Source organism: Sinocyclocheilus rhinocerous, unplaced genomic scaffold (genome assembly GCF_001515625.1).
Source record: "Sinocyclocheilus rhinocerous isolate Xijiao unplaced genomic scaffold, SAMN03320098_v1.1 scaffold5589, whole genome shotgun sequence".
In the NCBI taxonomy this organism is placed as follows: domain Eukaryota; kingdom Metazoa; phylum Chordata; class Actinopteri; order Cypriniformes; family Cyprinidae; genus Sinocyclocheilus; species Sinocyclocheilus rhinocerous.
Genome location: NW_015650801.1, coordinates 1 through 16,576, shown reverse-complemented (window position 1 = coordinate 16,576; position 16,576 = coordinate 1). Strand labels below are relative to the sequence as shown.

General features: G+C 37.3%; 2 protein-coding genes across 2 annotated transcripts; one reads left to right on the top strand and one right to left on the bottom strand.

Annotated features, from left to right (window-relative positions):
* Positions 1 to 756: 756 nt before the first annotated feature.
* Positions 757 to 1,953, bottom strand: LOC107712610 (relaxin-3 receptor 1-like). The gene has a single exon (XM_016517931.1). The coding sequence runs from the start codon at positions 1,951 to 1,953 to the stop codon at positions 757 to 759; it is 1,197 nt and encodes a 398-aa protein (XP_016373417.1).
* A 4,600-nt stretch (positions 1,954 to 6,553) lies between these two features.
* Positions 6,554 to 13,605, top strand: LOC107712609 (A disintegrin and metalloproteinase with thrombospondin motifs 7-like; the record flags this gene model as incomplete). The annotated part of the gene is made up of 7 exons (XM_016517930.1): positions 6,554 to 6,559; positions 6,850 to 6,891; positions 6,970 to 7,039; positions 7,328 to 7,596; positions 9,417 to 9,594; positions 9,710 to 9,903; positions 13,522 to 13,605. Coding segments are annotated over exons 1-7 (843 nt in total), but the record flags the coding sequence as incomplete, so codon positions are not given.
* Positions 13,606 to 16,576: the final 2,971 nt, after the last annotated feature.

Here is a 16,576-nt window from a genome sequence, read left to right as displayed (position 1 = left end):
AGACAAACAGTCACGGGGAAAACATAAGTATGCACCATGTAGTATGTTTTGTCCCAGTGCACCGCGTTCAGTTTCACCAGCACGCCCCAGAGGGTGATCGCATGGTTTGGCATCCAGCAAATGAAGAAAGAGAGGACCACCACCGTTACAGACTTTGCTACTTTAGATCGTCTTCTTTGGCGGGTATTAATGCCCCTCTTTCGGATAAACCTCAGAAGTAATAGATAACATACTGAGAGAATAAACATGGGCAAGATAAACGCAATGACAATTTTCTGAAGGTGATACAGAGCGAGCCAATCCTGGCCATCTGGGAACTTGAGGAGGCAGAGTTTTTCACCTGGATGGAGTATGCCTTTAAAAACTATATTGAAATAAATGTAATATTTTACAATTAATTTTAATAAATTACTATGAATCATGTACAATATATATAAATACAGTTCTGCCAGCACTGTTTCAGTCCTCATAATATCTTTACATTTTAAGTGTATTTTTAATTCCAAATTTACATATGCTTTGTGAATTCAGTGACAAAGAACAAAATGTACATATTTAATATAAATAGACATTAGGTTTAACTTGGTATGTTTGTAAGCCAAAAAAAAAATACAACACCTTTAAAAAGTCACAGACAGCAACCACAGTCATTCGTCGATCTTTAAATCATAATAACCGTTTGATTTATCAGAAATAAAAGAACAGTCCACTGTTTCATTTGCTGACCTGAACCTGTCTGAAGTTCTATGACTGTTGTCAGTTTAAGGTCGGTTGGCCGGATTCTTGGCAGCGTTGTGCGTCAATCACGTTCAAATGAATTCCAGTATGTGCGTCATCCAGGTTTTGCTTGCTGCCTCCACTGTATCCATGTAGTTTTCCAGCGTTCGAGATAACAGGCGAGGATATGCGCCAAAAGAAACCATGTAACATTTTCCTAAACTCCCGTCGCATTAAACAATACAAAACTGGGTTTAAACAACTATTGGTATGAGCAAGACAAACAGTCACGGGGAAAACATAAGTATGCACCATGTAGTATGTTTTGTCCCAGTGCACCGCGTTCAATTTCACCAGCACGCCCCAGAGGGTGATCGCATGGTTTGGCATCCAGCAAATAAAAAAAGAGAGGACCACCACCGTTACAGACTTTGCTACTTTAGATCGTCTTCTTTGGCGGGTATTAATGCCCCTCTTTCGGATAAACCTCAGAAGTAATAGATAACATACTGAGAGAATAAACATGGGCAAGATAAACGCAATGACAATTTTCTGAAGGTGATACAGAGCGAGCCAATCCTGGCCATCTGGGAACTTGAGGAGACAGAGTTTTTCCCCTGCCACAACTGTCACGGTGGAGAAAATGGAAGTTGGAGCTGTTGCCACAGTCGCCAGGATCCACAATACAGCACAGATCCACTTCACAGACACGGACTTGTTTCGAGAAGGGATCTTTAAAGCAGATGCGACAGACCAGTAGCGCGTAATGCTCATTGCGGTGAGAAAAAAGACGCTGGCGTACATGTTCATCACAGTGACTGATAAAATGATCTTGCACATGGCGTTACCAAACGGCCAGCTGAAATCCAACGCTGTATCTACTGCCCAGAAAGGCAAGGTCAGAACAAACTGAAAGTCGGTGACAGCTAAATTGATGACAAAGAAATTAATGATGGATTTTTTTCGACCTTGTCTTATCTTCATAAGGAAAAACACCAAAAGATTTCCGACCAAACCCACGGCGCACACCGCGGAATAAACCACCGAGGTAATAATCCGTAGGACGAGGCTGCCGTCAGCAGTCACATCGATGTCTTCCAGACTGCTGAACTTGAGTTGATCCGTTAAACTTCTGTTCAAAATTCCCCATCCGCTTTGGTTGAGAATGCCACCCATTGTTTCCGAAAGAAACTCTCCAACAGGTACCTGGTGGACAAGGCTTTCTACTGATCGCATATCAGTTAGTCTTACATTGTTCCACACAGAACAAAAGCGGTTTTAGATAGCAGTGGGTTCCCATAGGTATAAGTGATGTGTTTTGAACACACAGTGCACCCGACAGCCAACGTTTTATGCAGAAGCGCGCGGGGAGCACCTGTCTGTAAAGCGCGCGCACTGGAGAAAGCCGATGACTGACTTACAGCCGTACTCTTGACGTCATGTAATGCTAACGCATCTGAACAAATTTGAGGGAGGATGACGAAATAACACAAGATTCTAAAACAGACCTCTTACTTAATTATTAAATAAAAGTCGAAAAATAAAGGCTAAGCAAACGGATAACACATGTAAAAGCACTTATATAGGCTAGTGCATTTCAAGAGGTTATTAGTCATTTATTAGTCATAGTTAATTCAATGTCAAATGGTTTAACATTTAATTCTAGTATAATTGTCTATTATGTTCATGTATTTATGTTTATCTTTTCAGTTCCAGTTGATAGCTCATATTACTCCTAGAGTCAATAAAGTCTTATCATATGTCATCTTAAGCTTCTACAATTTACAATGCTAGATGGGAATGACTTCGTAAGTTGACATAAAATATGTTTCATACTACTGTGTCCACTAGATGGGGCACTTGATGGACACTCTTAAACATCAGCAGCTCAGTTTGTTACTCCCTTAAAAATCAGCTAGCATTTTCAGATTTTCAATTTTCAGCCTTTCAAGCCAGGAAGGAATATCAGTATAGAGAATTTACTGACTTGCACACACGTTCATTAGTCCAACACAACAATGGACAATATTAGGTGTTAAAGGGATAATTAACACCAAAATGAAAACTCTATCATCATTTACCTTCATGTTGTTTCAATCTTGAATGACTTTCTTCTGCGGAACAAAAAAAATGTTCCTTTCTTTGTCCAAGTGGAAATAAACAAGTAATAATCATAATTAAAAGACGATAATGATGTTGATGATGCACCTTGGCTTGAAGTTAAAGGACAGGCATAGACCTATATGCCAAATATCATGAATGAATTCCATTATAGAACAACTGGTGATTATTGTGATTATTTTTAATGGCATCAACATGGACACATCATTGTGCGTTCTTGCATTCAAAAACAGCTACCCGAAACTAAAAGGAACTAAACTGAATTCAGATCGAGTTTTATAGCTGCAATGACAAATGAAAAAAAAACAACGCTCATGACGCGAGACGCGACGACCGAAGACGCGACAGCCAAAGACGACCGCCTAATGTGTTCATAAACCAAAATATAAAATTAGACAGACTGAACTCAAGAACGCGTCCTGTGTTTGTGTTCCTTTACAAATGGTTAAACAGTATTGTTTAAATTATGGGAGTCATTTTATTATAGACACGTTACAGAATGGGTTCAGTCTGACACATTGAACACAAAGAGAGGGTCCTCCTACTAGAGGATTGAGAGGGCGGAACTTTTACAAAGTTTTGCTGAAACACAGTTCGCTGCTCATCTGTAAGTGCAGTCGTCCCAGTTCAATTAACGGAGCCCAAAATCGCCCATGCACCGGATTCACAGACTTTATCATGCTACATCATTTGTCTCGGATTGATGAGCATTGCAGATCTCTGGCTTAATAAATGCAGTACCGTTCTTTTGTGTGATGGGTCCAAACTACCGATGCATAAGGCTGAGGCAGAAGTTACTATTCAAACTATCTCCATTTAAATGGACTGTAGATGTACCAGGAGTGATCTGTCTTCTCCTCTGTGCAGTTTGACATGATGGTTCAGCTGGACTGCGGCATTAAAGTTTTGGGGCCAGCAAGTTTCTCTCTCTGCTTTGTGATAACAGCTGGACTTCTGTTCACATTCGAGAGCACAACAGTTAGCGGATATAATCACGACACAGGTGAGTGAGTTGAGCTTGTGTCTAATTATAGTCCCACGCTGTGATTTTTAGCATTTTTTTTTTGCCTCTTTGTCAGTTGATGTGCGCGTGTGCGCACAATGGAGTTTGTGCGTAACAGTGGCCTAAAAAGTATTTTTGGCCACTTATTTATAGAAATGTAGCCCAAGCACACATAGCAAGCAAAATATTTCATAAAGAGAATTTTGCTTGCCTTCTGATTTTAAAACGGCATATTCTGTTTATTAAGACAAAAGGTATTTTGACACTGTGGTTGTTAAACATTAAGCGGAGTGAAACATGCGCATAGTTAACGTGATGAAATACACCTTTATTCTCTTGAGGACTTGTGGGAAACTGACTTCATACAGCCACTAAAAATCACTGCAAAATCGGTAATTTCCAAAATGGCTCAGAAAAGTGAATTAGTTCTGGAAAAAGCCCTAATAAAATATCTACAGATGCCACTTGTCATATTTTGTCATCGAATGCTTTGGCATTCATGCATTTTTAAGTGCACAAATACTTTGGGGATCATTACCACTGTCAACCTGCAATAAGTGGAAGTGAAATATTTGGCCCAGTTTATGACTTTAAACTCTTAGCAAATACTATTCTAGCTCTGTCCTGTTCCCATGTTTCTTTCTGAGCTGTTTATTTAGGCTATGATTTGTGATAGCAAATGGTATTGTTTCATTTTTCTACTGGCACGCTATAAACTATGAATTCATCTTTCTTGATTAGGTTATTTTGGGTTACAGTTCACATTGCAGTATCCATTGCTGCTGTGTGAAGCTACTGGATAATAATAATAAACAACAATAAAACTTTAGAACTGCCTGTAATAAATAGTTTCAGTGTAATTTATAGAGCTGTTGTGAATAAATATATTAAAGTGTAAGGTAAAAAGGATTCTGCAATGTGAATTGTTTCTATTAGCATCACATCACTTTCATTTGGCATTTGTGTGCTTTTGACTTATGTTTGCACTGATGGCGTATACATCCCCCACTCCATATTCCGTTTCTTGGCCGACACTACCCCTAATGCTGTTTCCCTCTGCTTCCACAATCATGTAGGTCAAAGCAACAGGGCTGCCAATGAACAGACTGAAGTCATATAGCAAAGGCTGTTCACATGTTTATACTATAGAGTCTCTAGGGAAATATTTGAATAAGGAGAATGCAGACTTGAGAAGTTATTTTAGTTTTTACTCTACCACATTATTACTATAAATCTCTCTGTAAGTTTATTATTCTGGTCTGTTGTTTGAATAGAATGACGGACTTCAGCTTCAGTTATTATGATAATTCATGGATTTGTTTCATGAATTATTCAATGTACGATTCAATTGCTTTGCAAGTCATAGGAATTTAAATGATTTGCTTATTAAAACCTATGCAAGCACAAAATAAAGAGCAGAAAAGTTACAGTGTTCCAGTTGCAAAATTGCAGTCATACTGTTACACAATTCCAAAAAAATCAGTGCATTTAGTATAATCTTTCGGAACTTTGCAGACTCTTGTTTTAAAGTTTGAAGTCTGATAAACTGTCTGTGTTGTTTGGTCATATCTGTAGTGCATTGTAAGATAATAGTAAAGAGTAAATCATGTAAAACTTGATCATTTAGTTGTTTGTAAAATTAATTCTATATACGTAAGACACATACATAGATTTTGACATTTTCTGGGGGAAAAAAAGTGATTATCAATGTAAACCTACGCACACTGTGCAGTTCCAGGGCAGAGTGGTTACCAGAGTGTTGCTTTCTGGTTTATAAAATGTTTAGAGTGGTTGTTAGCTAGTATGCTAAGTTGCTAACATGATCTTCGTAGTTTATGTTTACTTACTAGATTAAGCCAAAGGAACCCATCCATCTCTGTGATATTTTAGGGCTGATACACCAGCTGTAAGCCTAGTTGTAAATGGGCACTAAGTTTATGCACTACTAAATATTTGAGCATTTGCACAATTAAATTAGTTGTATTACTAAATATTTACAGAAGCCTCCAGACAGCAGTAATGGCTGGAATAATGAGCTTGTGTCTTGGCTGATAGATATTAATACTTAAATTAATTTACATTTGAGAGAATATTATGTGAAAAGCTGATTTGTTTGGGGCGCTGTCAGACTCTGGGCCAGGTTTTGTGTGTGTCTTGGCATTATGGATAGAGGACTCGCATTTTAGCTTGAAGTAATGATTAAAAATGTTAAAAATGTCTTAATGATGTTTCTTACAAACTCGTAGCTTTTCTCTTCACAAGATGTTAACTGATGGACTGGAGTGGTGTGGATTACTTGTGGATGGTTGTGATGTTTTTATCAGCTGTTTGGACTCTCGTTCTGACGGCACCCATTCACTGCAGAGCATCCATTGGTGAGCAAGTCATGTAATATTTCTCCAAATCTGTTCTGATTAAGAAACAAACTCTTCTACATTTTGAATGGCCTGATGGCTTTAATCAAATTTTCACTTTTGCGTTTGTTGCTCTGCAGAGGCTTTCCCGTCCCTGACAGGTGCTTGTTGAGCAATAATCAGATCAGATGAAGATTTTATTAGCTCAGAGAGCGTGCCAGCTTGGCATATACCCTGCATATTATACAAATGATATAAGATTACACAAGCTGCTACATAAGGGGTTTATGGTGACATGCTTTAATTAGGCAAGTAAAACTAATAAGTTTTCAAAGCACACAGCGGTTTTTAAGATAATATGACTGTGAGTAACTGATGTTGTAGAACAAAACATGAACGTTAAGTGAACCACTGACACTAATTAGTCTAAAACCACACAAAAAAAATCAAAACCATCCAAATTTCCTGAGGGGGCTCATGTCAAATTAGCATGAAGGACTATGAATTAATGAGTGAACAGCTTTATTGTGCTTGTAAACTCTCATTTTCTCACATGGAGTAAGCGCGTTAAACTTGTGTTGAATGTAATTCTTTGGTAAATATGATTTATATAAATATATTTCTGATCTTATTTCTACTCATGTCTTATTTCAGGTTTATTTGGCTGTAGCTGATTATTGTCAGACTCTGGGCCAGGTTTTGTGTGTGTCTTGGCTCCCTATGTGCTCCGTCATCAAGTTTCTCTGTCTCGTGTTTTGAGTTCATTGTTCCCAGGTGTTTTTAAACCCTTGTGAGTTACTTTATGCCGTGCCTCCTCGCTCCTTCGTTCCCGTGTTCCTCGTGTGTGTGAACCGTGACAAGCGCTTCATCATAATACCAATTTAAACAATGCACTTTCCTGTGTATGTCATTTGTGCATGCAGGGTTTAAAAAACAACTAAAAACCATGGAAATAAATGTACATTTTCCAGGTTGTTGTATTAGTATTTATTTACTGCTTTTATTAATTTGATATACTATTCTTAAAGATTTATTATTTACTATTTACTAATTTCATTATTATTACTTACCATTGACAATTTTGTTAGAGAAAATAAGGCTGCTTGTTAGATCAATATACGTCATATTAAAGGGGTCTTTCAAAGGAGAGAGACAGTAAAAAACCAAGAGAGCCTGGCCCAGGTTTTTTACCATCTGCAGTATGGTGGTCAAGACCTGCACTTTAACCTCACCCTAAACCCTCATCTACTAGCGCCTGGATTCCTCACAGAGTGGAGATACGGTGGTCTGCAAGGCTCTTCATTACATAGCCATGGCCACTCTCTCTGCTACTTCCTGGGAGATGTCTGGAGCAGTACACTGAAGTGGGGTCAAGCAGCTCTGAGCACTTGCAATGGCCTGGTGAGTTTGTATTTTGTTCCCATGTAGATATGGAAATATTTTATCAAATATTATCAAATAATATATTATTTAATAATAGTTCTTGACACTGAACAACATCCTTGTCTATTTATTTATACTGTAATTTACCATGTATTTAAGGGGAAGGAAGGAATTTGCTTGAATTCACAGAGCCTGTGGCATTCTTGTTTTTTGGTGGACTCCCAATGAGTAATCTATAGGCTACCGTAGAGGACCTTAGTGACCCCTTCATAACAGGGCCTGGGCAACATTCCCAGAAATCTCCTATGACAACAGACTTGGGAATAGGTTAGAGGTTAGAGTAAGGGTTAAGGCTATCATTGTTTGGAAGAAACATTGTTTCAGGCCAAACAAAGGATGTTGATACAGGTGATCCATGTAATCCAGAAAAATGTCCTACTTGGGTAAATCGCATCATGTCACTTACACAAACAGCTGACCCTGTCTTTTTTACATAAATAGAGAGCTAACTGATTTAGGGTCATTGGCATAACACTTGTTTTCTGTCATGGTCAATTTATTTATTTTAAAATACATAAATTCATTTCTTGTATAATAAGTATGTAATTTCTGGATTAAATGAATAAATTATGATGGAGAGGTGGGTTTGATTTTGACATTATTGAGGACATAGTAAACCCCGACCACACCTTGATATATGTTTTACCAGTATTTCATGTAATCTAAAAAGCCTTTACTTACAAATAAATAGCCAAAACACTCACAAAGGGAGTTTATGTCAGTATGTTCCTCAGACAATAATTGCACATTATTAGAATTCAGTTCTGTACTTCATGATATTTGCTCATAAAGATACTATACATCACTTAAATTTAAATTTAAAAATGATTCGCTTCCGTGACAAACACAACTTTCACATGCATCTGATTAACAGATGAACAACACGCTGTTATTTTGCTATTGTTCATTTTGTGGATATTTCAGCGAACAGTTTGCGTTATACAATTAGTTTAACAGCATTGATTTAAAAATGGTAAACTTTATTCAGCTGAACTGTGCACATGCAGTTTAAACATTTATGTTATATTCTTGCTCTGTTCATGCAATAAATCAACATCCTGTAATAAGAAGGGTTTTCCAGCGTACAGTATTTACTTTAACTTCTCAGGTGCCGCCAAGTCTTATTAACCTTATATCAAGACTTATTTAGGGGGGTCGATAGCAGGGAATCAGATCTGGGCCAGGGCACTCTTGTAACAGAGATTGTTAATCATATTGAAACAGTCCTGGTTAAATAAAGGTTAAATAAAAAAAAAACACAAGCCACTGACGGACAACAGTCTATATAAGAATATATTTTAATTGTCTTATCAAAATTATTGCAAGGGACAATTCAGTAGTCTCTGGATATTGATGGGACATGCTCCCCTTCTAAATTCTACGGCCCTGAGGGGTGGGAGGGTGGCTGTTGCAGAAAGTAAAAAAATGTCAAGGTGATGCAACATTCCTGATTATGAAGGTATTTATGATATGAATAATGGTATTTATGAATTAATAATTCATTATGTTTTTTAAAAATACATTTTTCCATGAAATTTTTATTTAAAAACCTTATTAAAAATAATTTTAAAATATTTTTTTGTAATTGATCACTGACCCTTTGACAGCAAATAATACACAATGTTTTACATTAAAGTTGTACCTTTCTGAATAAAAATCTGTTTAATATTTAGGTGTTAAAACATACACTGCAGTGAAATGAGACAGTGAATGTGGATTGCATGGGTATAAGCTGTTTAATTTTATGTCACGTTACTTTGACCTTGTATTCTCTCTAGACAGGGCTGTTCAAGCTCTCAGAAGAGGAATTCTTCATTAGTCCGCTGGAGTCGGCACAAGAAGAGTTGGCCCCTCGTGCTCACGCAATCTATAAGCGACATGCTGTTCAATCAGAACACCAGCTGGTGCAGCCTCTGTTTGGGGAGCACACAGCTAACGCAACCTGTGGGGTCAGAGGTAAGACTTTTGGGGCGTAGGACTCAATGGGGCTAAATAATTTATGAACAGATGTCTTTCATGATTAAAGCACATCATTCACTTATGATCCAAGGTCATTTTTAATCATCTTTAGATCCTTTAGAAGGGGCAAAGCAGGTGGAGAGGCAAAGAGAGCGCTGGGAGAGACGGCAACATCGCAGACGGATTAGACAGCGCTCCATAAGCACTGAGAAGTGGGTAGAGACTCTGGTTGTGGCTGATCCTAAAATGGTGGAGTACCATGGGAGCAAAGGAGTTGTGAGCTATGTGCTCTCTGTCATGAATATTGTGAGTAACAGTCCTATCTTTAAACAATACATGTTGTTTTCCAAGGCAAGCAGCACTATTACTGTTGCTCGTACAATTACTAAAACCTTAAAGAGATCACTGTCCTGTCATGATTTACTTACCCTCTTGTCATTCCAAACCTATGTCTATTTTGAAAAATGTCTCAGCATTTTTTGTTCATAGGCTGAAAGTCAGTGTGGTTCAGTGTTGTTTTGGAACCCACCGACATTCACTATATGAACAAAAACAATAAACAAAAGCAAAACTGCTTATTTTAAGTTTCACAAATAATTAGGGTGATTCAATTAATTAAAATCTTTTGGAAGAACTGTCCCTTTAACACTTAAATGTGTTTAAGACTAAAACTATGGAAACCTGTTTCCGCCACAAAATTTAAAAAAAAGGTAATTGCACATTTTTATCTCACAATTTGGACTTTGCTTTTGTCAGAATTATGAGATATAAACTCAGAACTGTGAGAAAAAAGTCAGAATTCTGAGTTTACATCTCGCAATTTTTTAAATGCCATAAAATAAAAAACGTTATTGCAACTTTTTTATCTCACAATTTGGACTTTTCTCACAATTTTGAGAAAAAAAAATCAGGATTGCAATTTGCAACATATATACTCCTAACTACTAGATAACTTTAGACTTGCGAGAAAAATGTCAGAATTCTGGTTTACATCTCGTAATTCTGTTTTTTTTTGGGGGGGTTTTTCACCATGGAACAAAAAATTTTATTGCAACTTTTTATCTCACAATTCTGAATTTGTAAATTCAGGAATTATTTATTTTTTGATTATTTATTTGAGGAATTATTTATTGTTTTATTACCAAGTTCTTTAGCACAGATGAATATGATGGTTTGCACAGTTTTTTTTTATGTACTTGTCAATAATAGTTTTTTGTTGATTTTTAACCAAAAAAAAACCTTCTATACTGCAACTTCTGCATATATCTCATCCTGTGACACTTTGTGCTATGGTGTTCTATTATATTTCAAAGTGAACTGATTTATGAATTTCATTTGGAGAATGACTAGGTAGATGAAAATTGTCAATCGTCTTCCCTCTTAGTCTCCACCTTGTCAGGAACACCCGAAGAAAGAATTCCAAAAGTTTTCAAATCTGCATTTTTCTTTTTTCATTCTTAACTCTGATGTGTTGTTTCAAACTATCCTCATTTCATCTCTTCAGCTTTCACCTCACTGACTCTTTTCTTCTCAAATAGCTACAGTGTGCCTTCAGGCAGCACTCATTCTGCTAGTTGCTCCTGAGCTGGATCCAAGTCAGCTGACCGTTTTACCGATTCAGTCTGTTAGGTACATTTTCCAAAATATGCTTTGTCTGGCTTCTGTTTTTGAGGAGGGAAAAGTCTTCAGGGAAAAACGTTTTCCATTCCAGACACTTTGTTGGTATTGAAGTATATTCTGTAAAGGGGAAACATTCCATTATCCTCAGTTTCCTGCCAGGCAGCTTCTCTTGTAGGTCTATCCTGCTACTTACAACATGAGTTGGCAGGAGTGTAGGTCTGGTTATACAGACTGCAGTGTTTTACTTGTTTTTATGTATTGTTGAGCAGGCTAAAGAGGGCAATAAACCAATTCAGAACCAATTTTCAAAGTGAGGAAAACAGCTACAGTAAGTAAAAGAGGCAGTTGTATAAATGATTTAGACACAAAGCCTGTTTAACTATGTTTAGCTCTGTTCCACATTTTAGTAAGCTACCTTGCTGTCTACTGCTGACATAGGAAGGAACATTCTAAAAATGCGGTCACATTTACCATTGCTCTGCACATTTTCTTGGGTGAAATCTAGTCATTTCAATTTATGTGAATGGATATTTCATGTGGGGGCGAAACATTTCTCTTCAGAGATTAAAGCTAATCACATGGATTTTAATCTTTATTTATTTTTTTATTTTTTTATTTTTTTATTATCTTGGGAAAAATTGGTAGAAAGTGGTCCAACATGTTAATTTGAAGTGATTTTTCAAAAAAAAAAACTGAAAAAAAAAAAAAAAAAAATAGGCAATGACAGTGTACTCCATTCATTTACTTTAAATACTACAGCATAGCCTCTTGTTTGCAGTTAAAGAATCAGTAGAGAGGACGAATTATTGGGGCTTCAGGCACCATTGAGCATCTGAAATCCTCTCTCCAGCAAACATACTGCGCCACTGCTGATATGTGTTCACAGTGCCTTTTTTTTTTTTACCAAATATTTAATTACAGTGACAATTACAGAATTACAACTAGAGGTTTACATTTTCTGAGCATAATAGGATTTGTTAGGCAATTCCCAAGATGTTCTGAATGGTTGTTATTACACTGCTATGCAATTGCTTGGGTGTTCTGGTGGTTGGCAAGCAATTCCTAATTGGGTGCTAGGGTGTTCTGGGTGGTTACTACATGGTTGCTTACTGGTCCAAGTCGAAAGGGCCCACCCCCAAGTCTCTGTGATATTCTGGTCTCTAGATATGGCTTGGGTCTCTTATTACATGTAAATCCTAAAATGTTAATGTATTTTATCTGTCATGCAAAAATTGCTAACCAGATTGCTTAAAAAAGTAAAAGCACACCTCTGCTTAACAAGCCACATAATATTAGATTTCATTCATGTCTGTAGCTCAGCAAGGATGAGTTATGCCCAGAAATTCACTAATTAATTGCAGTGGCTAATGATCACAAGTTTTTTATTCGTTTGCTTGCCATCTCTAACCTTGCTAAATATATTTGCCAACATTTTCCATGTAAGGTTGATCACTACAGGGAACTGTAACATTAGTACCTGCAACCTGAAAAATCAAGGCATTATAATAAAGTTAACCAGACATTGAGTGTGCCATAGACTCATCAAAGATCAGATTAATTTCAGCAGAAGTTGCTTCACCTCAAAAAGACAGAACGGCTTCAAAGGTGCCTCATTAATTCACTGGAACAATTTGTAATGAGCACCACAGAAGCATAGAAAATGCCTCATCACATTTCAGACCACATTTACCTCAATGAGAGCTTTGATATGAGAGCAGAACTTGTAAGCATCTCACCAACAGAAAACTCCTTAGTTCAATATCAGTATGTCAGTCATATCAAGTGTTCTTGGGTTCTTTCTGTGACTTATTTTGGTTACTGCTCTGCATAGGAATTCCTAGACCCTATTTTAGGGGGGCTTCAGTTCCCTTGTCTTTCATCTAAGCTCCTGTAAAGATCTGCGATTAACAGCCGAGTAAAAAACAGCTGAAAACAGCGGCTGCAGTAAGCTATCTGAGGTTACTTCACTCGAAATCCTCCCCATACCACTCATTAAAAACGCTACAACATTAAGTATTATCATTCCCTCTAGTCAGTGGCCAGATCATAGGCAACATAAGGCTCCGCACACAGCTGTCACAGATACACGATCCATTTCTAGAGCTTTCATCCAAATGCTCTCCATTCCAGGGGACTCAAAACAAACTACCATTACTGGCTATTTTAACAAAGATTTTGACCTAGAATGTATAAATTACTGCAGTAGAACAGTTGTGATGTTAGATTAGCTTCAAATCTAGATGACATTTTAGATAATACTTAAATTATTTACAATTTCAGATGTGAGAATGCTGTGTTTTATAGGTGGCAGGGTTATTTCGAGATGCCAGCATTGGAAATGCCATCAACATCGTTGTCGTGCGTCTCATTCTGCTGGAAAAGGACGAGGTAAGTGAAATGACAAAGCAGTCATGCAAACCCTTGCTCTAAAAATACATGGCAGACATTATGAGTCAACATCGTTGCTGCAAAACAGACCAGGTGCACTATGACCACATACGCACTGCAATGTTTTGGAGGTGACGGCTGCATTTAAATGTGGGAATGAATCACCTAATTCAGGGGTCTGCAACCGTTTTTGATTTATGTTGGTGATCACTGTTCCTTAATTTTTACTTTGGTGGCTTAATCTGAGGAATATTCCCCATATGTGTCACCACATGGGGTTCTGAAGAGAAAAAAAAAAATACTGTCAAAAAAGCATATTTTAAACTTGGTACACTCTATAATGGTATAACAGCTGTCACTGGGGCGGTACCTTTTCAAAAGGTACATATTTGTACCTAAAGGGTACATTTTGGTACCTTAAAGGTACATATTAGTGCCTAATAGGTACAAAAGTGTACCTTTTGAAAAGGTACCGCCCCAGTGACCGCTGTTGTACCTTTATTTCTGAGAGTGTTTACTGGTGGTAAATTAAGTTGCAGCTGGTAGAAAACAACTCACAGAAGATGCAGTCTTTATTAAGTGTATTTGATTTGAATCATGCACATCACATTATCATTTTTACAATGTGGCTGAAATTTCAACTTAAATGTAATGATTTGTTTACTGGAATTTTGACTTGCATTTGCTGCTTGGTGAGTTAGGGCTTGGTGATAAATAATACATAAAATTAAATCAAATTCTAATAATTTTACCAAAAAAAATTATTATTATTATTATTATTACTATTAAAGCAGCAATACTGTGCAGTTAAATCATATTACTCACTCTCTCATGCCAGTATCTAACCCATTTACATACATGTCTTAGGTTTCTCATGAAATTTGTTTATTGGCATAGTGATAACCATAGCAATTGTTTGGATTTATGGCTGCAAACAATAAGCATGGATAAGAACAGTTTATATCATTAGGTGTTAGTTTCTTATGCCTGAAGTAATTTTAATATTAACCACTGGACAACACTGGTGAGAACACTGAACCACTGGTGAGAGCAACTCAGTAAAGAAATACAGACTTGGAAAAACTGTTGTAGGGATTTCTTAATACCACAAACCACAGGACTGTGATATGCCACTGAATCAACTCATCATGAGGCTCTGGATTAATCTAATCAAGAGATGCCACAGAGATCTTTTGTATGAGGACTGAAAATACCGCGTGATGCCTCGTGATCCAATGAATAGAAACCAGTGTAGACACAGGAAGTAAATTAACGAGTGCCCTCAGGCCTGTGAGCACGGGACCGCTGCATGACTAGCACATGACGTTTGACCACCTGCTTCCTGCCCTGTCTGAAACCCTTACAAAACTTCTCTTACAAAAAAAGAAACAGAACCTTGCATGACGATTTTAACAGACAAACGTTTAAAACTCATAAGTAGTGAAAATGTATCCACTGTATGTGTTATGCTATATATATATATATTTGATGTGTTTATTGGAATCTATGATATTTTAATATTTGTCTTATAACTCTTTTTTAGCAGACAAAGCATTTAATGTGTTTAAGATATGTGAAGTTTAGTATCGGGCGAGAGCTTGTGTTATTCACAGAACATTGGTGTAAGTGAAAAATTGATATTCGGCATCATTTTCCGGTGATGATATTTTTATAAGAAGTTCTTAAAAAACTTGCAGAAATACTCGCCACAAACAGCGTGTGATTCATGCATGATAAGGAACAGTATGGGGCGTGGCTAAACCCCGCAGCCACCATCTGATTGGACCACGACCTGTGGGCTGGACCAAAGGTCAGCCTGCTTAAAACGGACACAACGCGCTTGCTCGCTCTCTCACTAAAAAGAACTTTGGCTTTCACCTTGGTGAGCACGACAAAGCGCTCCCACGCCGTACCATCGCATCGCGAGACTCCAGAACGCAAACACTTCGGTTGAAGCTTCGCAACTCGGCAGAACGCAAAGTCTTGCAAACTCAGACTTTAAGCAGGACTGCTCAAGCCTCTTCCGTAACCCGGCAACCAACCAACCCAACGAGGGCTTCCCCAAAGAACGTCATCCAAACGTCATTCCGGCGTCAAAGCAACAGCCAATCAGCGAAGGAATTTCCCTCCAGCAGCCATCCAGTAGCCACGAGGAACGACTCAGCTTTTCAGCTGTCAACCAAGCAAAAGGCAAGTACAAACAAAATCTTCGATCTGCTGAACTGACGCTGGTGAATTTAGTTAAGCAGTAAAGATAAGAAAATATCTGCTTTGTGAATTCTCTCAGGTAAATTTAAAACCACTCGTGAAACGAGTTAGAACTTTGAAAGCTTCATAGAACTCCGTCAACTCTCATTTCCTTCCTCTGAAACTGTATGTTGTGTGTATGTGTGTTTTAGTCTAGTTTTGATGTAATCTAGAGTAGCCAATAAAATTCATGTTTCATTTATAAAGAAGTATTGTTGGTGTCATATAATTTTAATGTTAAAACCTTTGCCAAAAAGATCCTTGCTTGCTACCTAGCTCGTAGCTTACTTATAATAATTACTATAATAGCTTACTTATAAAATTGTATTGACCGTGGCCAGGAAAATACATATTAAATTTGTTAAAATATACTGAGGTCACGGCTCGCTGGACGACCCTTGATTTAAAGTGTAAAAGAACAAATTTGGAATCAGTTCTAATCAGGTTGAATCAGGCTCTTCAGATCCTAGTCCTCTCAAAACCTGAATGAAATAATAATAATTAATTCCCTTATACAATGAGTAAAAATCATTACATCTGGTGGAGAATGCGGGCAAAGATTCGACCGAGAAATTAATGACCCAAGATATTAATATTATGAATCTTGTCTATTTTTATCCGGAAAAATAGATTAAAAGACAGAAAACTGAGTTTTGTTGTGTTACTGGATATGTTATTATATAGCACGGCAGAGCGTGTTTGTTTGAATGTGAAACTCGAGTGT